Raw genomic sequence first — 27,663 nt, 5'->3', positions numbered from 1 at the left:
TCTGTCTGGGGCTATATAGGTGTTAATGTCGTGAGTTTGTATTGATTTGGTTTCATAAAGTAAAACAGCAACAAGAATTAGTAAAACATTTACAACTTTAGTTGATTAGGCCAACAGTTTGCTCCACATCTTTAAAACTACTAATAAATCAATGCACCCATTCATTCTTTTCCTCATGCAACACTTCTTATTTGAACAAAAGGAATAAAGCTACAATCTGTAAAGTATGCTGAGCTCAAGAGTTTCTGACAGATTTTTTATTGTAATGTTACTTGGACAAGATGAGCTAATAAATATTCAAATCATACTACTGATATTCTTTGGAAAAATATGATTAATAATACAAATATGGTGAAATATTAATTTCTTACATGGTCAGATGGAAAGGCTCTTGCTTCTAGAAGAATTTTATAGCGTCTTGGAGTAGGCTTAAAGAACGATAGCTGTTAAGGGAAAAAAAGAAAGAAATATTGAAATTTATCTAAGCAGAGATGAGAAAGATGCTCCCAACATGTTACTTTAATAAAGACTGCTTTAATTTCATGCAGACCTACAGAGAATCCCGCAGAAATTACAAATATTTCTTTGTCCATATAACATTTATCAAAGTAGGAAAGCGTTATAATATTGTACTTCACGTATCCATAACAAAGGTCACCAAAACCCAGCAGTGAAAACTTGCACTTGCAGGAATCAATGGCAAAGCTTTGACTGCAGCCAGGCAAGCTGGGATTTCACCCAGCTCCATCCAGCAATCAAAAGCAGCAGCTGAAGAGTAGCAGGCAGTGACAAAGAATTAGATTTACACGCCTGCCCTTAAGCTTTAGCTGTGGAATCATCCCTTACTCCAAAACAAGGCTGACCAGAGATCTGATCTCAGCACCTACAGGTGGGTGGTATTTTCTTCTCAGGTCCTGGCAAGCTGGGCTGGCCACTGTGCCAGGAGGACTATGAAGACTTACAAGCCCTCCTGCTCAACTTAGCTTGGGTTACAAAGCCCTACACAACCCTTGCATGGTCTGTGTACTCCAGAAATTCACACCTGATTCAGGGCAGAGTAGCCACATGAATTGGCTGTACCAAGCCCACCCTGCCCTGCTCCAGGTCCCTTAATTTTAAAAGGTCCAGAAGAGCAGATCCAAGTGATAAACCTTGCTGTGAGAACCACCCAAAGCAAAGTTTCACATCTACACTCAGTGGAACCAAATCTTTGGAAATATTGGAGAAGCGGAGACAGGCTTTATGCAGCCACAGGGACACCTGAGCATAAATAAAACACATTTATGGTCGCTATGGCATGCAAGTCAAAATGCTTTAGCACATTTTAGGCACATATAAAATAGCATAATTCTAAGTGTCATCTCTAGTATGCAGCTGCATTTTAAGCTTGACTGATATTACAGCTTTGTCTTGCTCACAGTTGAGCTCCTTTTCCTTAACTTTGAAATTTGGCATGGAATTGAAATTTGAGAAGTTACTTGTAAATGTTACTTAAATAATAAGATTTCCTCTGGCAACTGACGTACAACACAAGTGAGAACAGCTGAAACTTCCCCTACAGAGTCCTTGAAAATATTTCTCTGTCCAGCTTTCCTGCTCAGTATTGAGTCAGGCCAGGTCTTGCACATACATTATTCAAGATACAACTCCCAAGGCTTAAAAACTTAATCTGTCACCCAGTGCTGTCTCTGTGAGGTCCTCAGAAAACACTTTGCTTACACACACACAAAGAAAGGAGAAAAATACTTGTCAACACAAGATGAAATATTCATCATAAAGACATACCATCTGAAGGTGCAAGTTAACAGTGAGCCCATTCATTAAGGCTATTTCTTGTCTTTTGGCCCCTGAAATAAAAAGATAAAAAGTTTGACAAATGGTTGGAGGTTTTCTTTAAAATTTCAGAGAAATAGAACAGAGAGCAGAGAACAGTAGTGAGAAAGCAAAAGCGTGAATTCAGTCAATGTCTCTCCAAAGCCTGGAAAGGAAACAAATGTTTGAGGTGTCATGAGAGTGAAATAAAAAGATTTCTTGTCTGACTCTCTATGCTGCACTGGCAGGAAAATATTTATTTTTTTCAGGTCAGACACAGAAAACAAAACAAAACAAAAAAAAAAAAAACAAAAAAAAAACAACAACAAAAAAAAAAAAAAAAAAAAAAAAAAAACCAACAAAAAAAAAAACCACCTAAATCTTTCCATTTCCCAGCAAACCACCAGTGGATTTATTAGCTTGAATACCTCAGACAAGTGAAGTCATGAAGACTATATGTAAAACAAGACCTGAAGACTTATTTTTGTCAGAAGTTCATATGTAACACAAGTGAGAAAACATATTGAGATAATCATCTGTTGTAAGTGGTTACTGTAATGTCAAGATAAATCTCATCCCTAATTAAAAAAATGAAACAAGCAAAATTGACCTATTGAATAAAACAGACTATTATTAACGTAGCAGCTTCACAAGAAGCCATACCCACATTGCTCCAAGGAGGATAATAACAGATGCCTTTAGACTACAGCTAATCACAGGCAGAGCTAATTAGTAACAACTAATTGTTGTTAGCAAGTATTTAGTAACAAATTCTCCAGCATTTGTCAAGCCCTGGTGAAAGGTTTTAGGTAGGACAGGGAATTGTGTGTTGGGCAGGGCGGCACCAAGATATGGAGAAAATCAGTTCCTGTTTCCTTCTGGAATGCTTGGTGTCTGTTGTTGAAAAGCAGAAATTCATTTTTGAGATAAATCAATATCTTGAGAGTCTTCTTCAGATGGGAGACGTGTTCATGCACCTTGTCCTGATCCTCACTCAGCCACAGATTCACCAAACATGGAGAGGTTGCAGAGAGGGAGGGATGAAGAGAAGTGTAAGCAGGCAGGGAGGGCAACAGCCACTTTTGGAATCAATACAGAGGAAGGAAAAGATTATTTTGGAATATAAAAGGGTAAGGGGAGCCACAAGAAAAGGAAAGCTGAACCCTGAATTTTTCCTGTCCCTGCCTTACACTGCCACCATATCCTAAACAGTTTAAATTCACAGAGTGATTGCTTTGTCAGTGTAGGGGAAAAGATATAACCATGGGTTCAACCCAATACAGGCAAATACAGCCAGAGAACATGGAAATCTATAATTATTATTAAGTCATACATTCCTCCCAAGCAGGACTCAGCTTCTGCCAGCCCAGGAAAAGCTGAGCACCATTCTCATTGAGGTGTTCAAAGCCATTTCCATGTGTTGCTGGAAATCTCCAGGTTTTAGACAGAAGGATTTGGAAAACAGGTGTCAGTGACTGGGAATGATCAGTCCAGGGGATGAGCCACAACAAAAATGAGGCATCATGAATAAGCTCCCTCCTCCTTCAGACACCAGGAACATCATCAAGTTTGTGGAAAGAAACATATGAAAGGCTAGTTCTTCATAGGGAAAAATAAGCTTTTTTCTTTACTTAAATTCCTCTTCTTTGCTTTCTTTTCTTCCCTCTGATAGCATTGCATCTTAAGGCTCCATGCTGCTGGAAGAGGTCACCTTGGGGTTGTTCTATTGCAGATCCAGGAGACAGCTAGAGAGAGTGATTGCAGCTCAAAACAGTATTATTTGCAGTCTTAATATTTCTATGGAACTCTTGAGGCTGAAAAAAGGGACAGGATCAAGAAATGGTATTGTTCTTATTTGTCCCTCTGCTCCTTCCCTGAAGTCTGTGGTTTTCACAGCAAATTCTGCACCAGCAATCCTCTGCCTGCTGTACTGATTCTGTATAAAACAAATGGTTAATCTGTAGATCACTTTTAGCTGCACGTTAGCATCCCAAATTAAATATGACGCTACATTTGTCATGTAAGTCTTGGTCTTCCGTAAATTATATATTTATTAAAAGCCTTCCATTATTGAATTTCATGCCCACAAAACAAACCTCATCCATGTCATTGGAAAACTGTTATCCTTTATAACCTGCACTGCATTTCAGAAAACAACCTTTCCATGATCCAATTAACCTATTACAATATTCAAAGACCCGGCACACGGGAGACAAAATTATGTTTGCCTTCCTTATTTCCTAACTTTATACCATATCTCCAGGACAGGCTAAAACCTGTATGTTCTGCATGATAAATCTCCTCTTTAATAAAAGGAAGCAGCGTTTACAAAGTACAACTTCAGAGACAATTATGATTGCGTTAGGCAGACACTGCCATCCTTCTCCTCTCTGACTGCCAGGGAAGTCTGATCCTCGCTGGAGTAAGTAAAAAGCATTTTGTAAAATGATTGAAAAAAGGCTAAGGGCCCCAGTTTCAAAAACATTTTAGTTATTTCAAATAATCCTTATCACTCAAAGTCACTCCAAATCTGCTCAGCGTTCAGTCTTCCCTCAACAGAGACCTGCCCGAGCCCATCGTAGAGCAGCAGCCACACAGTTAATCTTGTTCCATCAGAAGGTGATCCTGCCAAGGTTGTAATGTTTTAATAAAGTCTGGTAGGAGAGGCAGAGATTGCCTTCACTGCCTTCTGCCACTTGGTGTGAGCACAGGAAAAAAGCTTTGGCCTCCACTGACCTTGACTCTTCATTTCACAACGTATTTACTACTGTAACTTTCATTGAACAAGAAAATGTGACTGCCTTTAATAAGCAAGGTGTTCGTGCACTATAAACCATTAAGCAGACAAAGGTGTTTTACAGTCCTTGGTCCATTCCTGAATAAGGTTTAGTTGCTACCACTACTTAGGGTGAGAAATGACAATTCTTCCTCCTCCGTCAAAGCAGGTTCAACACTGAATAAAAAAAAACAGTAAGGTTCTGTTATTGTTCTTACATTAAAGTCAATAAGAAAATAAATTCAGAATTCATTCAGCTACATACTCATACATAATCAATATTAATTTTTGTTGGAAAATGGTACTTAAGCATAAATTGTGAGGGTTGGAACTTTAAGATCCCTTCCAGCCTAAATCAATTCATGAATCTGTGGAATACCACACTGAAAAGAGCACTTTAATATAGCTTTTCTCCCCCTCCATTTATCCTTTTAGCCTCTTCACCATTGCCTACAATTTTAAAAATTGGAATTGACTGTGATACATCCATTATTTGGGAAATATTAATTCATTTGCATTCTAAGAATCACTAACCTGTGTCCTGAAAAAAAAAAAAACAAAACATGAGGGTCTTTTCTAAACAAAACTCTACACACGTTTTACAATTTAATCAAACAAAGCCCCAAAGATTCTGGAGAACAGAATCCAAACCATGCCTTTTATCTTTGAGAAAAACAACAGGAAGCACTTCCCAAGAAATAATTTTAAAACCAAAAAAATTAAGTTAGTGTTTAGGTGACTTCAGTCATAATTTTTAATTGAAAATTTTGGAAATATTTGTTTGCCATTAAGAAAATGACAATAAGTTCATTGTGGTTAAGCCATGGTGATGTAAAAGCACTGGTGGCACATGGAGCTCGGTAAATAAAAGGAAAGTAAGGAGATGGATGAGCAGCTAGATGAAATTTAAGCGAAGCTTTCATTTCCATCTCCTTACACCTACAATGCATCTTGTAGTTAAATTAATATTAAAATAGAGACTTAGTTGGCAGCCTCTACAAGACAGATGGTTAAGGGTAAAAGGGTCCCAGCCTTGTTCTCTGCTTTCTGCAGTGACTCTTAACCTACAGCTGAGGCCAGGGGGACCCTGGCAGGGGCAGTGGCAGGAGGTCAGGGCTCAGCCTGCCTGGGGGCTCCACATTCTGCAAACAAAGCAGAGGCAAACAGCCACAGAAGGTGATGCAGAGAAGGATGATAACTCAGAAGTTTCCAGCTGTCCTTTGGGGAATCGTAGCTCTCTCTCTCCTGATTATGTGAAGAACGTCAGTGGTCTTACCTTGATTGGAGTGCCTGGGAGTATGACATAAGAGAAGTTCTTGTCTGCCTGCTTAGATAAATTCAAGGTTTACAGCTGAAAATTTCAAGGCACCTTTCCATATCTTCCTAGTTGTACCCTATCAGAACAAGAATATCCACTGGCCAAGGGAGATAGGTCATAATGGAGAAACCCTTAAATCAGCTGTGTTCAGCATTTCACACCCTCCACTCCTTTATATTTCCACATTTTTATGTCCTATGATGCTTAATGGATGAGGGTGCTGAGCTTGCCCTTGAATGTAATGAAAGCAAGAGAAGTAACTTCTTAACCTCCTGAGCAACATCAGGTACAATAGCAACTTACAAAATCAGAATCCCTAATCTGCATTTTGAGATTTTTATTTCATTCTGCAGATGGGATTTTTCTACATAGATCAGTGATGCCCAGTGTAGCCACACTCATAATTATATTATCTCAGAGTTTACATCATGGATAAACCAACTACGACAATAATTTATTGCATTTGTTCTGCTCCAATAATAACACCCACTATTTTAGCTATTTGGAAACTTCATAAAGAATTCAGAGAGGGATTTTATTTATAAGTTTATAAATAAACTTGTCATGAAACATTCGTTAATGTCTCTGCTCCCAATTGTTCCAACCCCATTTGCTTTGCTTGAAGGAGAAAAACCATAATTTTCTCATTGAACACTTGTCTGCAGTTGGAGGAGAAATTACAATACAATATCTAGAATACAGTAGGTCAACATAAGGGTAGTATTTTTCCTTAGTGATGGCACAAATGAATGCCTGATAATTCAGTTCCGATAGTCGCTATTGAGAATTGCCTTCAACACCTATTGAAATACAGGCCAGATCTCCCCAAAAATCTACTAACCTAGCCTTGACAACAGCTGGGAGGGCTGGGGAGAAAAAAACCTTGCCAAGATAATTTCCTCTTCCTCCTTCAGAGACAGCTCTGAAAGAAATCCCAGTGAAAGATTATTTCAGCAACTACACAGAGTAAAAAGTGATAGAGGAGATTTTCGTTCCCACTCAGCTGACTGCTTTCATAGCAAATTCACCAGGAGGAGTCTCCAGGGCTCCTCAATCTCTGGAATAAACAGAAACACTTCCTGCCAAAGTCCTGCAGCACTGCAGGCCCCTCAAGGGGGACAGCAGAGTCATGGGAACTCATCAATAGCAGGTCCTGCCCCAATTATCTGCTTCATTGCCATAAGCAGCTCTTAAATATGAGTCTGGATTTAGTGGCAGGAAAAAGTGGAGGTAAAACAGAAAATTTCTAGATAGAAATAATTTATCAAAAGGGGAAAGTTAATAATTTTACTTCTGGAAGAGTGACTGAGACTCTGCAATACCAAATACCCTTTAAAAGGGCTTCACGTGTTTTATGGTGGTTTATGATGCTCCAAGAAACCCTCTGCTGCAATTAGTTTCATGATATGCACATGGTCATACATTATCACACACATTCATCCCCTAAAACATTTGTACAGCCTTAAAATAAAACGTTAGTCCACGCACAAGAAAACCTTTCAAACATAAGAATAAAAGGAACTAAATTCTGCCTACAAAGTTTCAGGGTTTTGAGTCTTAAAGAAACTAAATTTGTTTTTATTTCTGGAAAAAGGTGTTCCCCTGCATGTCACACCTACCAACCAGCTCAGCCATCAGGTCCAGGATGCACTCGTCTGCCAAAGCCCACGGGCGCTGGCCATTGAAATGGCCATGGACACCTCTGAAAAGGAAGGGAAAAATGATGAAAATGTGTGGCATTCTGCTTGGATCAGTCCTAAGAGTCTCTGATTTGGAGACTACACATTTGGAGGATGAGAATTGCCTAAGCTGAGCACAACACTTATACTGTTAAACCTCAGAGCAAAGGCAATTTATTGGTTTGAGACAGGATTTCAGTTGCTTGAAAATTATTTATTTTGACCCACAAAATTCCTCAGAATTAATGATAGCTTTCTCACAAGCCCCTTGAAATGGCTACATGGGTTCTGGGAGACTCTGGGGACAGGAAAGCTGGGACAGGGCATCCCAGTGTGGGATGGCACCTGCTAAGCCAGGCTCATGCCACTGCACAGACAGCAGAGATCACCCCACAGACTTCCCAACCTGCATTTCTGGCTGGGCATTAGATGGTGCAGAGGATGAGAGACTCAAACACTGCCTTGCTCCCAGACAGGAATATTTCTTGTCAGAAACAATTTCCATCCTCCTGCATCTCCTGTCTGAGCTCACTCTTCTGCATAAACCAGAGGGTACTTCATGCAGGGGCAGGTGCTTCCCTGCATCAACAGAGCTGCTTGCTAATTTTTATTGCTTCTCTTCTCCCTGAAAAATTGTTCTAGATCTCAGTGTGCATAAAGGTTTTTGGGTTGACAAAGGGTATTTTAAACCTTTCTATTTCAAGCTGCTCCTGTCTGCAGGGGATCGTATGGTCACCTTAAGCTCAAGTGTGTTGCTACTCTGAAGTGACAGATGTATAAATTCAGTTCTGGATTAAGTGCTCTGAACTAAATTTTCCTTCAATTATGACAGAGAAGAAAACTTCTAAGTTTTCTTATATATCTGCCATGCATATATAAATAAAAAATGTCTATTTTCTTAAACATGCAGGGTGTAGAGTACAGATTTAAATGCAAATGGAGGCAGATTGAGAAAAGTAATAATGGTGCTAATCCAGGAAAACATTGCTCTGGGCTCCCATCTCACACTGGATGATTTTCATATTTGCTGAGCACCACGGGGTACTTGTGGAGTTGGAAACACCAGGCTGCATGAGGCTGAGTATAAAGCTGTTTCAAAATAAAGACAAAGCCAGGAAGCTGGGTAAAGAGCAGAAGAAGCCCTAAAAGCTCTGATGTGAGAAAAAAGGAAAAAAAGTAGTAAACCTTTTAAAGAAGAACTGACCCACAAGATTCACTCAAAACCATAGGAGGACAGCTGGCAGATTAAGACATGAGAAAGGAGGATGCATGAGACACTACTCCATCCTCAAGGCTATTTAAAAGATTGGTTTTCCCTATCCACCTCACACTTTTCCTTCTTGGGTAGAGTTGCATTCTGTTTCTTGCAAAAATTACCTGAGCATTTTACAGTCAGACCCTTTTTGATTGACTTGGGTCTAATTCATGCCACATAGGGATATGTCCAAATAAGAACTACAATAATAAAAACTAGGGAAGCTGATGCTTTTAAAAAGCACAGCTGTATTAACCATTTCAAGCCTCTCATCCTTACAAAACCCCATTTAATTTTGGACTAGATTAGGTGAACAACTGAAGGAGTGCAACTGAACACCTCTTACAGAAAAAAGAACATCCTCATGCTCAACAAGTCCAATCCCACACAGACTAGGAGGACCCTGCTCCTCAGTTTGGATGAGGTCCTGCTACAGCAGCTGACTGCTTTCCTCCATTTTACAATTGCTCTCTGATGAGTCCTCGACAGCAGAGAGCAGGCAGTGTGAAATAACCCTCATTAAAGAGCATTTCATAGATGAGGAATAAAGGCAGTGGGTGGGGAGGGGACAAAATGCTGTGAGGGGCAGGAGTAGTGCTAAAATTTCCTCCCTTCTCTCAGCCCACAATGCAGCTGCATTCCCTGAAGACAGGGGTATATGTTTCACAAACAGCAAGACATTTATTGGTAATTTCCTGTCTTATTCTTAACTGTAATACAGCGATCAAGGGACTTTAGGATAATACAGACTCTTAAAATAAAACCCCCAAAGATTTTCAGTGGCTCCCAGCCTGAGGGAATCTGTATTTCTGAAAGAGGATAGCAAATATAATAAGATGGGAAAAATAAGTCCTAACTACCTATGGGACTCTCTTTCATTAGCTTTCCCTGATTTTATAGCCATTAGTGTCATCCTAATGGGAATTTACTAATGAAAGTTCTCTCTATCAGCATACAGGACTATCAAAATTTCAGAATAAATTTCCAAGTTATCATGAAAACAGTTGTGAGATTTTGGTCATGAAAATGTTTTATTCTGAGAGGAAAACATGGACATTTAACCATATTGAAAGAAAGGAGAGGCAGCATTTATTATTATTCTTATTATTATTATTATGGCACAGCTTACAGCTTGCCTCCCTCTTGATGGCCAATATAAATGCCAAGAGACAAAAATTATTGCCTCTAAAATGGTAGTTAAAAGCATATTCTTGGACCCTTTTTTTTTTTTATTTTAATCACATGAAACTCTGTAGACTTTGCTGATGGCACAATACATCCTATTACACTTAGGTTGTAAAATTCTATGCTCTGCCTCAGAGAATTTATATCTCTCTATATTATGCCACCCCTCTCTCAGCTCTGGTAAGCACTGGGGGTAATAATCTTTAAGGACACAAATGCTCCTGGCATTCCCCTCATACATGGAGAGCCTACATCCCTTTTTTCCCCCCACTGCACCCTAGGTAGCAAAAGAGATTTAAATTGAGGTATCCAAATTAATGAATACAAAACTTCACCCATCAAATCACAGAGCATCAGACAAACAGATATTTCTTCAACTTCTATGAGAGTTTCTCATTGTGCAAATTAATTTTTAGTTGGTTACCATTTTATTTTCAATTTGGCAGGAAATCACAATGCCACGTTTTATTCGCTGAGGTCTGGTTGATTTAAAGCTTGCTAGGGGAGCTGGAAACACATTTTCTGAGATGATCCCAAGGTTTCAAAGGCGGTGAGAAAAGGAATTTAAATTAATTGCCATCTTCAGGAATCTTCTGTGCTCATCCAAATCTTGTTCAAGTGCAAATTTCCTTCTTGCTCCTTTGCCAAAAATGATGCAAGGTATTTAATGAGCCAGTACAGACTCTTAAGTTGGACCAAGGTTTCCAGCAAAGAAACAGCCAAAAAAGGGAAGGCAAATCAAAAGATAAAGAACTGTATGGACCAGCAGATTAAAGACAAAACTAAAAATCCCAGGGCATTGAAACAGGAATTTGCAGATCTACCACAGAACCTGCTGGAAGGCAGAGTGCTGAGAATGGCAGGAGAGGTGGAGCTGTCCAACAGGGCTTGGCCAAGCTGCACTCCTGTCTGCAGCATTCTTCTGTCTTGCTGGACCAGTTCAGCACACAGACCCTAAGATACCTTCTGACTTGCTGAAAATAGTCTTTGCTACTGCAAGTGTTTATTATAAACCTTCCTCAGACTTGGAGGTTGTTAATATCCTTTGTCCATGTCAGCCTCTTGCCAGACCACTTCAATGCTTAGAGGTGTATATATATATATATATATATATGTTTTATTTCTAGCTTCAATTCAGTAATTCCTTGTTTATATTTACTATGCCAGCATACTTTTCATATTAGTGGTTCCTTCCTTCTCCTACATTGATACATCCACAGGGAACAATCATTTTCCCTTTCAGTCTTAATTTTGCTCAACAACTCCAGTCCTCAAGACTTGCGTGCAGCAGGTTCCCCACTCCCCAGTCACCCTGCCAGCCCTTCACAGGAGCACAACTGGCTACAGCAGGCTCCCTTCTGTTTTAATTGTTCCACTTTAATGAGTTATTCAGACGAGAGACATTGCCTGCTGCAGTGAGTATGCTCACACACAGTAATGATTCTATAAAATATTTTAATTACTTTACGAGTTCTGGCAGGGCAGAGGGGAAAACAAGGCACTGCAAAGCATCTCTTGGCTTTCATCCAACCAAAAAAGTCCCTCGAAGTTTGGACTTTTAAAACATTGGGTTACTGGCTACTCTAGGCTAAACATGAGGGAACAACTCTCCATCCCTTTTCACCCCTTATTCAATAAATCTTGGATTTAGCTGAAATCATAACTAAAAGATGAAGCCTCAGAGGCTGCTTTGAAATCCATGGTAAGAATGCCAGTGGCTTGGATTTTTAGTCTTGCTACATTAGCATAAGGAACAGTGGGAAGGGATATGGAGAGGAAGAATACAAATCCAGAGAAGGTATGTGGGAGGCAGATGTCGGATGAGAGCTGGAACCCACCAGTTAAAGGGGAGGTGGGGAGAGGAACTAGGCACTAAGAGGAAACACAATGAGAGAGGCTTTTCCATGCTTTTCTCTCCCTGCTATTTGCCTGATGAGTTACCATCACTACCTGGAGATAAAGCTACGGCTCCCCTGCCCTTGGTCAGCTCTGGGTAATCTTCCTTTTCTCTCTTGCCCTTAACTATGAGCAGTGAAAGCCATTTAAATAGACTCACAGCTCTTTGAGAGGGGTCCCAAGACACAACAAACAGAAAATGCAATAAACCAATTTATAAGAAAGCCAGAATCTATACCATTCCTGACTTGATGGATGTACCTAATTTGCATGCCATTTCCTAGATTCTTACTACTTATTTATCTAAGCCAGAGCCACTACATCCCACACTGCTGACACAACAGCCACTGAACAGCCTTCAGCTGGGAACAGCTACCACCTTAGACTGGGTTTTGCTAAGCTGTCCTTGGTGACTGGAATAAAAGTACTCATTTCTGTGCCTTCAGCCACCTATTTCTTTGCATTCCATTCACCACCTTCTCTAAGCATACACTGTTCTCCTCAAAATAAGCTTGATTGTACCCTGGCTGTCTCAGTTGCTTTAGATTCAGGATTTTATTCTGTTTCTTTGTTGATCTTAATTTGGGGGGTTTTGCTTAGTTGGTACTTTGTTTTGGTTTTAATTTGTTTTTAAACTTTCTGATTTATTCTGGGCAAGGCTTTTGAGGCTAAGCTGTGTTTTTGGCAAACAGCCTTTGCCTTTCTAGTTCTGCTCCCTCTCTTGAAGTGGCTTGAAATCATTGCTCAGCCATATTTCCCCCCTAGATACAGTTCCTGAAGGCACTTGTGATCTGAAGGAACACACTGCCTACCTTTTTCTTCCAGGTTTTTACAGTCACTGTGGAAAAACTCATCTTTCACTGCAGCAAAGACAAACACAAGAATAGAAGTAAGGCAGTGAAAAGATACACTGAAGGATCTGAAATACATTTGCAGTCCCAGTGCATCACTCTAAGAATGTTATCTGACTTCTGCTTTTTGAAAGAGCTCAGCTGTTTCCCTGACAAAGTGGGATAACAGCACAGGAATGGACAGGGTTGCAATTTTTTCAAACGACTGGAGGAACTGCATTGCTGTGCTGCCTGAATAGCCAGAAGGAACGAGCTCTTCCCAAAGTTCCACTCATTCCCACTCATTCTCAGCCTTCTCACCTATAAAAATACAGGTGAAAAAGAGGAATCAATAAACCATATTGATGAGCTCCCAGCATTCATACATTTACAAGTGGAGCAGCAGCTACAGATTTCTCACATTTGCATTGAGAAGCCTCCATCTCAACCATTCCTGCTGAAACAAGGCTGCCCACTTAGCAGAATTCATTTTTCCTCTTCTGCCTCTCCATATTTCCTCTGCTCTCTCACCATGAAATCACATCTGTTCCACTCATATCCCGCACCCTATAAAAGAGTTCATCTCTCGCCCAGCTCACTCACTCATCTGGATGTTATTTTTTTTCCCACCTTCAGTTCCCTGTTTTTTACTCATCATTTTCCTTACTCATCCCTGCTCCAGCTGCTCAGGCAGGTGCTGGGGATCTCAAAGCACAGACTCTTAATGGAACAGAACATAATATTAAAAAAACCTAAATAAAGAGCAAAAAAAAGCTTTTTCTTTCCCCCATGTATATTAAAAAGTTCCCCATTTGTTATGATGACAGTGTCCCTTTCCCGCAATGTGTCTTTCTTTTATCCTGTCTCTTTTACATCAGGTTGATTTAGCAAAGCTTGTTGTAATTCACACTCAGCTCCTTGCTGAGATCATACTGAGAAGACAGGAATGTTTCTTTCTAAATAAAATGAACTTGTCAGGCAGAGACCTGGTTTAAGAGGAGCCAAAAACCTGCCAGCATTTGCTGCAGCATCACCTGCATTCGGTGCTGTTTCAAGGGGAACTGCTCGTTGCAAGGCCTGTGGGGTGAATCACGCAGTTAAAACCATTAATTAGAAAATCACAGGGCCTGGAACCCCACCACATTCACCAGCAAGCAGCAGCAACCAAATAGGCTTGAGTGCTTTGTAGGAACACTTTATAAACACTGCAGGGTGGGGAGGGTTAAACTGCACAGGTCCTCCAGGTGAGCTAAGCAGAGCCACCACACACAGCACAGGCTCTCACAGCTGAAAGGGTCTATCTGCCTGTTTTACTGCTCCTGCCTTTAAAAGAGATATAAACAGCGCTGGGGAAACACTGAACATGTTTTACTCCTGGGCTGCAGTACTTTTAATGCACTCTTCTGCTGCTCAAGCAGTTCCAAGGCAGATCCCAAAATAAAGAGCTCCTCTGAAGCTCAGGCCAGCATCTGGCACACCCTGCAGGGTACTCACGTCCGAGCCCACTTGTCCAGTTCTTCATCCAAGTAAGTTTTAACTTTTCTTGGCTGGAGCCCAAGAGAATTCCCAGCAAAGTACACACAGCTCTCCTCTCCATTCACCAGAGTCAGGTCAGCTGTGGAGGGAAACCAGAGAAACAAAATGCACGTGGGACTGAGCACAGGAGGGCCAGCAGGAGTGGGACACAGCACAGGAGGGCCAGCAGGAGTGGGACACAGCACAGGAGGGTCAGTACGTGTGGGACACAGCACAGGAGGGCCAGCAGGTGTGCACACCCCCAAACACACGTGCCACTCCCAGAGCTCTGTCCATCCCCTGGGACATCATGGTCCCCACTTGCAAACAGAGGTGTCACATCCTGACCTCTCTCCCAGAACATCACTCAGGTAACCCTGAGGAGCACCTAAGGAGACAATTTGCAAGCAACTATTCACCTTTTCCTCCTACAACTTTTGGAGCTGATTAGAATTCAGGCACCACTAAATCCCCAGTTCTCAGGGGCTGTGTGAGAAGCAGGCACTGGCACCAATTTTATCAGGTCTGTAACCAACAGTGAGTAAACAGGAGGTATTTTCCCTATCAGGCTATCCACTTTTCTTCCACCACCAAGATATGCCTACTCTGAGTCATGAAGCTACTGGGATCATGCATTTAATAAAAGTTAGAACTAGGTAAATCTGTGTCTTTCATGTAAGTTGTCTCTGCACAATTAAATCTCTATTTAGAAAACATGTAATTGCTGAGGAGAGTATTTGAAGGCAGTCTCAAAAGTTCTTGTCTTGTCAGCAAATACTGTGGGCTGCACTTCCTGTCATCATCTGAGGAGAAGGAGGAAATCTATGTTGACAAATCCTTTCAATGATTAGGAGAAAAGCAAGGCAGTAGAAATTTATAAATAATAGCTCTAGTGAGGCTCTGAACAATCTAATTACCCTCTGTCATCATCTATCAATCCAAACACAGCCTTCTTCTGTTACTTCTCATGTTAGAGATTCTTGGAGGGACAAGTGATAGAGACCTTCTAGAAGTAGTGATTTGCATTTGTCTAAACCTATACTTACAATATCCCTAAAAGCTAATATCACATATAATTTTGATAAATATAATTGATATCCCTCAGAATAAGGATCAAATGAATGAGCATGTTAAGATACATGCTAAAAATGAACCGTAAGATTGCAATTCATTCTGTGAAAATTTTGTAAGGCTGGTAGAAAAACAGCCTGGAAAAGGTTTCTTACTACCTTTTGCCCTAACAATTACCAATTTCGTTGAACTTCCCCAGAAACACATTTTTCAGGAGTATAGACAACTTGGGTAATTTCTTAATTAAAGTTTTAGAGGCTTTTAAAAAGCATAAGTCAGAGATTAATCTCAGCCTAATCTGTTTTGCAGATACTCTGTCTGTTTTTCATCTCCATTGTAATATGAATGAAAACAGAGAGGCATAAATATCATCCATGCCCCCAAATTGATTCTATTAAAAGTTCTTTTCCTACCAAGAAACACAATAACACTGTCCCCCTGGGGTTAGAGAGAAGGATCTTTGCTCAAGAATCTGGAGCTCCATCTCACCAATACTCACCAAGCAGTAAAACAGGTGAGGAATTATCAGCAAGCCAGCTTTTCTTACACCACAGTCCTTTCTAAATAAAAACAGCTCTGCACTGTTGGAGACATAGGGCACTGCCTTTTTGATAAAGTTATTTTAACATCTTTATACCTGTTCCTTCAGATAATCTTTTCTTGATGTGTTATCAACTCTAAATCTGGATGAACTGTTTTTTTCCTTTTGACAAAAAGCTCTTTACTTCCTCCTCTCTGACATCACTAAAAGATCCATTTTGGACCATTGCTGCTCGTTTCTTTCACCATCTTTGTAATTTCTCCTGATCAGCACCTCTTCATGCTCCAACAACTCCACATTCACTGTGATATTCTTTTCTCCTAGCACTTGTCTTTCCCCAAATTACATTTATTTCTCACAGTAGTGGCCCTTTTAATTTCTGGAGGAGCTGTGGCTGATTTGAAATAAATATTGAAATATTCTAACAGGAAATAAACACAATTGAGGAAATAAAGGCAAAGAAAAAAAAAGGAAATAATTATTGAAAAGTGTTCTTAGAGTAGCCTGGATCAAAAAATACTTTTGCATTAAGATTAATTAAATATATTATATATTCACACACCTACTCAGATTTCTGCAAACTGGTCAAATCTAATCACATGCAGTGCTTTGCATACTAATTATACCCATTCATCTACATTAAAGATGCCCTTCTATACCTTTTAAACCTAAAAGGAAAAGCAAGTTTACTGTCAGAAATATTCAGTCCAAAAAAAAAGGGAAAAATGTAATGGGTTAATTAACCAGAAAGGAAGGACTAAATCTGCTTATACTGATCTGAGCACTGTCCTTAGCTGAAGGATAAAAGATCTCTTTCACACTGTCTGTACCCCCCTCAACAGCCCTCCAAAACGCCAGATTTTTATGGTTAACCACTACTTTCAACCATTTCTTCTGGAAATACAGCTCAGCGCTTTCACTCTGGGGCATATTTTTATTCCCACGAAACCCAATTTTATTCCCAAATGACACCTTACTCCTTTAGCAGGTGACAAAGCACAAGCCATAGCCTTAATCAGATGGGGGATTTGGTGCCCAGCTGCAATCCAGGCATTCCTGCCTCCTCCCTCCCTTTAAGAGAAATTAAAGGGACTTTGTTGTTAGCTTGGAGAAGAGCAACGGGATCCAAATATTTCCCTAAATCTTCTGCTGTCATCTTTTCCTCATTTGCTCACCTGAGCCTTGTCCCTCATGCTCGCACATAAAACCTCCCAGATTTGCAGGGAGTTAGGCTGCTACTGGTTTCCTCTTGATTGATACAGCAGATAAACAGCCCTGACAGTTTATAACTTGATAACTAAATTAAACTATTCTAATGACTTCCTAAATATTTTCCTGTACGTCATCTTACTGTTGTCTCCTATGGATGTTCTCATCTGCTTCTTGTAAGGTTTCATTTTAAAGCCTCATTGTAATGTTTTATGTAAATATATAAAGAATATTTGATGGCTAATATCTGGAATGACATTTATCTTCAGGAATGTGTTATCTGGCATCCGCTCCTGGGTGCAGATAAATGTCATGGAAGATCTGTCTCTATGGTATAGTCACACAATGTAAATATATATATATTTACACCCCTGCTGTTCTTCAGCAGGGAAGCTGTTCCTGATGACAGCTGAAGCACAGAAAAGAAGGACAGGAAAAAAAGGGGAGGGAAAAACCCCTCAATTTAGGAGCACCAGAATAATGGGTTCTCTGTGCTTTTCAACTGGTACTACTTTGTACATTCTTTATCTTCACTAAAATATATCTATCCAAATTCCGGGACTAAATATTATTGTAACTACAGGGAGAAAACCCCACAGCAGCAGAGTTTGGGTCTAAATATTGTGGTAATTGAAAACGAAACAATAATGGATTTTGAAAGGGAAGAAACCAAAACTGTCACATGGGTATCAAAACCTCTACCTACTTCTCAGAAGATTCTTTAATCTGAAGCTGCTACAACACTGCACTGAAAAGTGACCTTTGATATCCTGGAGAGACATTTGACATTCAGCAAAGATCCAGCTACTCCTGCTTGGGCTGGATTCCAGCAGCACCACTGCATGGGAACTGTGTCCCAGCATCTTTCCAGCTTTAGTGGCACATCTTGCAGCACCATGGTGGCAGCTGAAGGAGTTTTGAGTACAGAATAGTCAAATATCCAAACAGAGTGGGTTTAGGAAACTCTCTTAAGCAACGAAGGTAAAAAAAAAAAATTACAAAGAAAAATTACAGGGGCACGGAGGAAGCACATGGTTTAAATATTTGCAAAGTGTCCAGTCCTGCTCTTAATAATAGAAACAGCACAACTCAAGGATTTAAATGTGGGGAAAGATAAGCCAATACCACCAGAACATAGAGAACTGAGATTTATCATCGCTGCGTCCCAAGGGTGGGAGCAGACTGCATTCCCAACACTCATCATTGCTCAGCAGGAAGATACTGAAGACAGACTGTTTCAAAAGATGTCCAGGAATTCAGACTATTGACACCATTTTCTATCATAGTCCCTTACTGAACACACTTTGGTGAATGCACCTGTAATTTCTCATTTACCATCAGTAATGTCTTTTCGGAAAAAGAAAATCTGCAGAAAATTCTGTCTGTATTCATTGAAAAATGAATACATTAGTGGCTGCTCCCACCAGGTTTCCCTGCATGAATTTGGCTAAACATGGTGGCTATTGAAGGTACCAAAAAAAAGTTAGAGCTGGGTTTTAGTTTTGGTGGTCTGGGAGTACTAACCTCAAGCAAATGCTTCCCTCTCAGCCTATCCCCTTTTCCAGCCCCCCTGCCTCCACACCAAGCCCTCCCCATACCCAGACATGCCACGACCTCCTCAAAGCAACCTGTGGAACAGGAAAGAAGGAGAGTAATGTCCAGAACAATTTCACATAGCTTCACTGAAGCCAGGTGCTATCTATTTTAGGCAATTCATGACGAAAGTGGAAAATATCTTCAAATAAAAGGCTTCATTATGAATTATTTGCTCAGATCAATTATTTGTTCAGAGGCACAGTCTTCCACTTGGCATGAGTGAGAAAATAGCTCCACCACCAGCAATAAGACATAAATGTTCACATAATATATATACTGCCTCTTTCATTAACTAAAATAATTGTAACCAGACAGATAATTCCAAGCTGAATCACACCAAGGAAGCAACTGCTATGAACTACCCAAGCGAGGCTGCTGTTTCGAGCCATTAGACAGAAAAGCTCCTGCCTATAATTTTCAATCAGTCACTACATTGTTCAAAGCTGCTGACTGACAGCATAAGCACCACTGTATCCTCACATTTGATTCAGGATGGCAACGAGAACACAGAGCTTTTGGTGCTAGAATAAGCTGATGGATTGATTTAGCAACAGCGGGGACATTCTGTGCTCAGATATGACTACAATTGCTCAATTATCTCATAAGTGACGATGATTTCCAAAGACTTGTGATAAACACATGCAGAAGATGTGAAGCCCAGCCCTTTCCCCCTCCCTCAACAGCAATTATAACTCTCACTTGGAGGCAGATCCTTGACTTTGGGGACACAGAAACATTCCCGGAGATGCTTTAACTCATCTTTTTCATCTAAGTGTAAAGCGAGTTTTTTGTCCGTGGGACTGCATCTGAGCTGCAAAGCAGTTTGTTCCAAAATGCTTGCTGGGAGCACAGGAGAAGATGGATCCATTTTCAGGTCATTCAATTTCACCTGAAAATCAGAAATGGCAGTTTAGCTTCTGCAGTTTGCATAGTCACGAGTGGCTGATAAGCAGCCACTAAAGCTGCACCATTCAAGACCAAAACTTACTTGATTTAAAGCTTTTAAAAAGTGAAGTGCCTGAATAGAATGGTAAACCTGATCAAATATTTCCAAGGCAACATATTGCTGTAACCCCCAAAGGCTTTTTTCTTTCCCTTCTGTAGATACAAAGCTCTTCCCTTTTTAAACTTTATCAGCCTCTTCTAAGTTCTCCCACCAGACTGACAGCAGCTCCAAATGCTGGAGTGTCACTCACAGTCTGGAGACGTCAAAGCCAGAGGCAGCATTATTGTTTCTGCAGTCTGAGCTCCTAAGAATAGCAGGTGCACACATACACTGAAGTTGTTTCCAGGCTGTGCAATGTCAGCCCCTTTCAGCATTTTTTGCCTCAAAAATTGGAGGGGGTGTTTGTAAACGGCCGTGCTCATGTGCAAGAGCAGAACAGGCAGGATGCAGGTGTCAGGCAAACAGAGCTTTCAAGATCAGGGCCTTGAATTAATATTTCCTTTCAGCTACACCAAATATCCTGCTGGTTTAGATCTGTTTCTCCTGGGAGAGAAGCCCAAGTGAAATCAGCCCATGAATTCTAAGAGAACGCCCAAAACTAACTGCAAAATTTACAACCTCGTTGATCTTGATATAAAAACAGTCCTGTAGCTGTAATGCTCAGAGACACCACTGCACTCCAGACAGCACTTGTGCACTTGGCTTTACCATTGACAGAGAAGGTTTGCAGCGCATACTCTGCACCTTAGGGCAAGACTTCCCTGCTGTGTTTTGTGGCAGCAGGCAGCCAAGAGGCTCACTGAGGTGCTTGGTGGCTGCCCCAGTTTAGGGAAATGTGTAGTTACACCACACAACATTCTCTGCCTTTTAACATCCCCAAGAGTCTTGGTGCAAAGGAACCCTGGAGGGGATAGGCTGAAATAGGATAGATTAGCACATAACAAGGAATGCAGAGCCACTAGAGAATATCACTTTTTCTCCCTGTTTGAGAAAGAAAACTCTTTAAGCACATATCTTCCATAAGCTCTCATTTCTTAAAGCCAAAATATCCTACATATAGCTATCAGAAACAAGCTGTGGATAGAACAACAGATGACTATTGAGAAGAGCTTTGTCAACACATATGGGAAGGACAACACTTGGTATTTAAATATAAACTCCCCAAACAGCACAGCCTCCTTAGTGCTAATTAACCCAAACCCGTTTATACTCTGGCCAAATGGCCAGCATAATGCTACTTACCTGCTTTAATCTGCTATCATTTGGTTTTATGATGAGAACATTATCTTTTTCCCCTCCAGACCTGATATCTTACACAATAACAATTTTTCCCCTCCCACCAGCATGCAGAATTAAAAAAAAAAAAAAAAGAAATGCTAGCAGAGTTCCTTCAAACAACAGTTTTCATTTAGCCAGTGTTCACCCTCCCCTGGGAGTTATTGGAGACATCCTATTTTTATGCTGTCTCCACACAGGTTGTTCACACCTCCTCATTGTCACCAAATTTATCATTCCCACTCATTCACCCTAATCATCATTTAATTGGTGAAAAGGAAAATAAAATAGCAAAAATGTTGGGGGAGGGGGGGGGAGGAAAAAAAAATATTCCAGCATCTTGGTTTTCAGAGTGATTTTCAAGGTTTCTTGGAGGAAGAGGGCTACAGCCAGACTGGGAGCAGGGTGTGATGCTCAAGTGGCCCCAACTCCCAAAGAGCTGCCACCCCATTGAAAGCCTTGAGGAAGGTGTGACCAGGCTCCCTGTGCCCCAGGGAAGTGTTCCTCAGTTCCTCTACAGCTGAGCAGCTGATCCAAGACCTCTGTTCCCTGCTGGGATGTCAGTCACAGATGTGCTTTTCTGCAGGACAGGACCTGGGGAGGATGCCTCAGGGATCTTTATTTCCTCCAGATGTTGTGAACCAACAAGAAAAGCAAGTTATGGTCACAGACAGCACGGCCATCACTAATACAGTCACCTCATTAGAGTAACTTAAGTTCCACTTCTCCAAATTACAGGATTAATGAGATCTTGTTTCCAAGCAATACTTGGATCAGCACTTGGAAAGCAGAACTAGGTTTTGTTTCCAAAGCTTGTTTATTTGATTTACAACCCCAGCATGGATGTCCCGATGCCATTATCAAAGTATGTCCAGCACATACATAATAAAGATAGAGCCTTCTATTTTTAATAATGAGTAGTTAATGCAAATTATGTAAAAAAAATTCTTATATGAGAGGTTGAAACCCATGTCTCCCTGACTGTCTCCTTCTAGGTAAAACAATTGCCAGTGCAGTATTTTCTGTAAAATCTCCTTCCCACTCAAGTAAATGCCTGGATTTTTATTTTTCATTTTTTAAAATTTTACTCCCTGGTGACATTCCTCCTGGAGGTAAGGAGCCTTTTCAGCTCTCTAAACAGATGAATCTTGAGTTAAGAATATTTGTTCAGTGATGCTCAGCCCCCATGGTCCCTAGGAAGTATTGCCATTACCTCTGTCCTCTTCTGAAAACAGCCTAAAGGGGGTTTGAGAGCCTCCAGCATTCATCTCCTGGGACCACTGAGGTAATTGCACTGAAATTTGAGATCAGGAAGTGGATGATAAGGGTGCTTGAAGGACTATTTGGTATTATAACCCCATTCTTCTCATCCAGCCTGTGGATTCCCTGCTCTACACCACTTGAACACAGCACAGCTCCTTATTATTTAGGAATTCCCATTATTTATCTCAGCAGTCACCATTTTTTAACAAGTTTTAACATTTTTTAACCCAGTTATTGCAGTGGATTCATAGCCATCTCCCAGGTCATCCACTGACCACCTGGCTTGCACAGGTGGGTTTTGGTTCCATTTGGGGCCTGACCCAAACCTCACTGAAACCAATTTATTGTGTCTCTATTACAGACAGCAATTCCTGGATCAGGCTCTTGGATCCCTGTCATTGCTGCATCTGATCAATGATTTACATTTATTGTGATTGTTATTGATTTTGACAACAAATATAATATTGAATACAGAGATCTAGAAGTTAAAAAAGATTAAGTGCTTAAGGGTATCTGATTTAATACAAACATTATTAAGATAAAATTACTAAAATAAAATCAATCAAAATCTTATTGGGGAATGAAAACCAAAGATCCAATTCTGAGAACAGCATAAGAAAGTACTTTTGCCCATTGAGTGGGAATTTGGCTTCCTAGGGAGGAATCCCAGAATTCCTTGGGGTTGGCTTTTCCCACCTCCCTTAACTCTGACTAGCATTATTGTATTTTCTTTATTTTCAGAATAGAGCCCTGTGCAACTCTTTTACAATAATTCATGAGTCATTTGTGGTTTTCTACATGTAGAGCAAACACATTTGTATTAGAACAGAACACTTTATCTCCTTGCAGCTGAAAACAATATTCAGTAACCTCTTCAAACTGAAATTCAGACCCATCAGTGGAAAATGCAATTCCCACTTTGATAAACATGGCTCCTTACCAGAATATTTTTTCCCATACAGCTTAGAGAAAAAAAAAAAAGAATATTTTAAGAGAAACAATTTGTCTCCACTACCTACTCTAAAAAAGGTGTTCAGGTGTTTTTATATAACCCCAGAATGGTTTGGGTTGGAAGGGATTTTAAAGGCCACTTTGTTCCAATCCCTGCCATGGGCAGAGACACCTTCCACTAGACCAGGTTTTCTTCTTTCTTTCCTTGAAAATTTATTACAAATTTTGACTTAACAGATGACATGAAGTCAGTATATTTTTACTTTTTTCTTCTTTCTTTGTTCTTCTGCTCTTCCACAGGACTTGCTTGTACTGCAGCCCGATTCAATGTAAAAACTCAACTATGACTGTAGGCATCTTTCATATTCAAAAAGATCACATGCAACTTATATTAAGAAAAATAGTAATTTTTCCATAATTTATCAGCCCCTATCAAACATTGGCCTCTACTACTTCTTTCCCATTTTAAAGCTCTGAAAGACAATGGATGAGAATCAGTCAGGCACAAGTGAGGCGAATGTCTGGGTGATTATTTCAGTTTTGTCCTTTATGCATAATTTACTGACTAAATAAAAAAAAAAAAAAGTGAATATTAGCAAGTCATCTTATCAAACCTCCTCAGGAAGGTCCATTAGGCTTAATTATAAGAATGATAATTTGTCCTGTTTTAGATCCACTTATATCTTTATGGATCTCCCCTCTGTCTTGATGTCTTTGTAAAAAAAAGAAAAAAAAAAAAAAAAAAAAAAAAAAAGATGTAAAGTTCCCTTAACCCTCCCCTTAAAAACATTTTCTTTAAATATTCCAAGATGTTACTCACAGTCTTCCTACCCAGCACAGTGCTGACAGGCACACAATGAATCCCTACTTTAAGCTGTATCCTCAAGGGAAAAGGGTTTATCATGGAGATCGCCTGTCCTGCCCTTTCTGCCCTCCAATAGCTGTGCTCCAGGTTGCTTAACACAGCTCAGCCCACAGACCTTTGATATGCTGGGGCTGGTGTCCAAATGCATCCTTTGGGGAGGAAAACTGGGGGTGTGCACAGTGTGAGTGGGGAAGTTTGCAGCACAGGTCCAGGCTGTCAAAATACACCCACTGAGAGCACCAATAGCGCCGTAACTGAGGCTGGCTTAGAAAACAAACAAAAGAGGAACTCCAGAACTGCGTGGCGTGTAAGGGCTGGTTCTCTTCCCATCTTTACACCAAAGAAATTGCTTTGCTTGAATATGATTGTGCAGAAGGAAGTTTCTAAAACAGCACAGCCCAAAGCAGCATGCAGTGCAGTCTGGATTACTTCAGGTTAAATACCCTTCAGTGAATTTGTTTAAATTACGGAACTGGAGAGAAAGAAAAATCTAAATATTCATAACATCCCCAACAACAGACATGCAGCAGCAACCACCACTGTATAATTAAATAAGTTATACAGCACAGTGTCACAGCTGCAGCAAGGGAATGTGACAGAAAGGAATTATAATAAACTCAGTTACTTAGAGTAATTTAGGCACTTATTGACCTTCATGTCAAGAAGCGCTATGGTGCTAAAAGTAATTTTACATAGAAAACTCATCTTTTCTCCTCTAGAGTGAAACCACGTTACCCTGTGGTCGGCAGCTGTTCCTGGGGGGGGGGGGGGGTGATGGAAGTCCTGAGCAAATACTCATTGCTGCATGGAGAAACAGCCGCAGTCACATGCCTGGTTCCCCAGACTCTGACCCCACCAGCCACATGATCTCCGGGTTAACCAAAAACCAGGTGTATATATAATTATTTCTCCTATTATTATCTTTTCTTTTGTCGCCGTGGCAAAATTTAAAGCTCTGATTAAATTAAGAAGGCACCCCTCTTCCATATGGGCATGGGAAAATAAACACAGCTGTAATGAAAGTGGTTTTAGACCAAACTCTTTCGCTTTCATGAAGGAGACGATCGATAGCAGAACAGCAAGAAGCCAGCAGAGTTTGCAATCACATGGCAGAGGGAGTGGTGGGAATTTACACAGAATGCAAATTTGCCAGGTGAAAAACAGAGGAAGAATTGAAGGTGAAATTAGGAACGAACAGAGTTGATATCTCTCTCTTTGCTCTCTATAAACATTATCTCAAACCAGCCATGTGTTTGCTCAATCCCCTCCATTCAAGCTTGAGTGACACCCATTCCTACACACAGCTAGAACACAGGAATATGTACCAAGAAAAAATGCTTCCATCCAGCTTCTGTGAAGCTTCAGAGGAGGGTTAAAAAAAAAAAAAAGAAAAGAAAGAAAAACCACAAAAATATATAACAGAACTGTGAGGAGAGATATAGGGGCAGGAGAGTCAGAGTTGTGGACTAACAATGTAATTCAGAGATATATCTCCATCCTGGAGTTCTGTGTGCCCAGACCCCTGCAGTAATGCTTGTTTATTATCTGGATTTCCATTTTCAGTAAGCACCAATAGATGTGACACTCTTGAACTGTAACATTTCATCTTCTTTGCTAGAAAAAAGCCCAACAAAACAACCACACAGCACACTTAATATTGACCCAAATAGAACTGACCTCTATCCATCAGTTCCTGAAGTACCATTGCCCTCTTTTGTACTGTCAAATGACTTTTTCTGGGGCTTCCTACTAACTCAGCTTGTTTACTCCACCAGCAGGACAATGAAACTTTATCCTGCCAGGAGTCTGGTCTGAGAAAGAAGCAGGAGATTGGGGCACTTGAGCTACTGAAGCAAAAGGAATCCAAAGTCAAACGCAGCCCAAAAGGGTATTTATTTCTTGTTTGGTTGGCCATTTAGGTCAAACCAAGCTGAAATACACTGCAACTTTTCAATTTGCCTTTGGAAATAAAACTGCACAAACAGTGGAGTGAAAATTTTCCCACTGCATTTCCCTTTGAATGAGCATCGTGCATTTTAACCTTGATTGTCGATGGTGGCAGGAAAGCAGCTGTGCTGGCAAAGGCCATATGCTTGCAGACTTTTATGAGAATTGGAATATTGACCCCTTCTTCCCAACTAGTCTGCTCAACCCTTCTACTGGAATGAAAGGAAAACAGAGACAAAATCCTTTGCCCCTAAATTCAAGGCTCAAACATCAGCAAACACATATCCTGGATACTTTTTTTTTTTTTTAGCTGCAGAACAAGTAAAATGGTCTGGGTTTTTTGTTTTATTCTTGGTGTTTCTCTTTTTTTTTTTTTTTTTTTTTTGTGTGTGTGTGTGGTTTTTTTTTGGTTTTTTTTTTCCTGTGTTGCTGTGAAGCAGCCAGAGGACAGGAAGGGGAGAAAGAGCTGCTGAAAGTTATAGCAAGACCAATCTACAAGGGAGTGAGGCCACACGAGACGGGCAAAGTCCTGGTGGGCACAGGTCTGTGTGGCAGAGAATGCAACCGAGGGCAGCTCAGCCCTCATCCTCTCAAAGGAGCTGTTAAGAGCATGATGGGAAGGCAGGAACATCTGACAGACAGTTTAAAAAAGAAGAATAAAAGGAGCTCTGTGTCTCTGTAACTAAGGGCTGTGTGGTGTGGGATACTTGGGGCAGAGAAGGGATTGAGGGGCCAGCAGAAAAACACATTTCCCATACCAGCAGCTTCCTTGCCTCATAACCGCACTGAGCCACCCACTGCCAGCCACGTCCTCAGGTGTGCTGAGAGTGCTCCATCTCAGCCTCCTCCCCAGTTATTTGCTGTGCCCATCTGCCATCCCTCACTGCCCCTCCCAGACTGACCAGAGACCACTCAAGCCCCAGCCTAGGGAGCCTTGTCCCTTGACCAGAAGGAACTGTGTGTGCTTTTACACAGGAGCACCAGTAAAAGTTGTAACAAATTAATTTAACAAAACATATGCCTTCTTCTGAAGGCATGTGACAACAACAAATAACCAAGGGCACCCTAAAGCAAACTCAGCCTGTGCCAGATGGGATGCCAGGACACTGGGTCCATCAGGTCATGAAAGCTTGCCTGGGCACTGCTAGCCCTGAGCTTTCTTGCTGTCAAGAGGATAAAATGATCCAGCAAACAAAGGAGGATTCTCTCTAACTGGAATAGACAGGTCTTATCCACAATGAGATGGCCTGGAAGACCCTCAGGCAGGAAAACTGTGGTTCTTACAGTCAGGAAAGGAGCAGCAAAGCAGTGACTGTGCAAGCAGCACACACTGCACCAGCAGCACAGAGCTCTGCTCAGGCACAGATGCCTAGAAAAACCAGGATTGTCTGTACTTACAAGGCAAGCCCCACAGCTATTTTTTAAAGCATGCCATCAGCACCTTGTGATGGCACGATGCATTTCACCTCAGGCTTCACAGCAATCGCTCAGTAAACAACAGCATAAAACCTTTGGTCTCCTCCCTGCTGAGCTTGCTATAATAACTTTCTTATCACTTTTGTTTTCTCTCCACTCCATCAACAGCCCTGCTCTGCCCAAAAACTCCTGTTACCTCAGGTCACATTTGTGACCTGTGTGCTAAGGATGCCCTACACCTGCACCTCACTTAACAGATTCTCCTCCCTCCCTCTCAGTCCCAGCTGGGTTGCTTTTTCCTTCTGAAGTTATTTGAA

General features: G+C 40.8%; 1 protein-coding gene across 3 annotated transcripts in view; it reads right to left on the bottom strand.

Annotated features, from left to right (window-relative positions):
* KYNU (kynureninase) overlaps window positions 1-27,346 on the bottom strand; it is a 61,296-nt gene extending 33,950 nt beyond the window's left edge. The window contains exons 1-6 of one of the 3 annotated variants that reach the window (XM_053982453.1): window positions 27,329-27,346; window positions 19,383-19,572; window positions 14,246-14,366; window positions 7,526-7,608; window positions 1,786-1,847; window positions 372-443 (exon numbers count right to left, since the gene is read on the bottom strand). In XM_053982453.1, coding sequence (XP_053838428.1) covers window positions 372-443; window positions 1,786-1,847; window positions 7,526-7,608; window positions 14,246-14,366; window positions 19,383-19,551 — 507 coding nt within the window. In that variant the 5' untranslated portion in view covers window positions 19,552-19,572; window positions 27,329-27,346. Of the gene's footprint in view, window positions 1-371; window positions 444-1,785; window positions 1,848-7,525; window positions 7,609-14,245; window positions 14,367-19,382; window positions 19,573-23,938; window positions 24,023-27,328 lie in introns of those variants that run through there. The other 2 variants (XM_053982450.1, XM_053982452.1) reach the window with 2 other exon arrangements.
* Window positions 27,347-27,663: the final 317 nt, after the last annotated feature.

This window comes from Vidua macroura, chromosome 7, assembly GCF_024509145.1.
Source record: "Vidua macroura isolate BioBank_ID:100142 chromosome 7, ASM2450914v1, whole genome shotgun sequence".
Lineage (NCBI taxonomy): Eukaryota > Metazoa > Chordata > Aves > Passeriformes > Viduidae > Vidua > Vidua macroura.
This window is presented reverse-complemented; position numbering and strand designations above follow the sequence as displayed.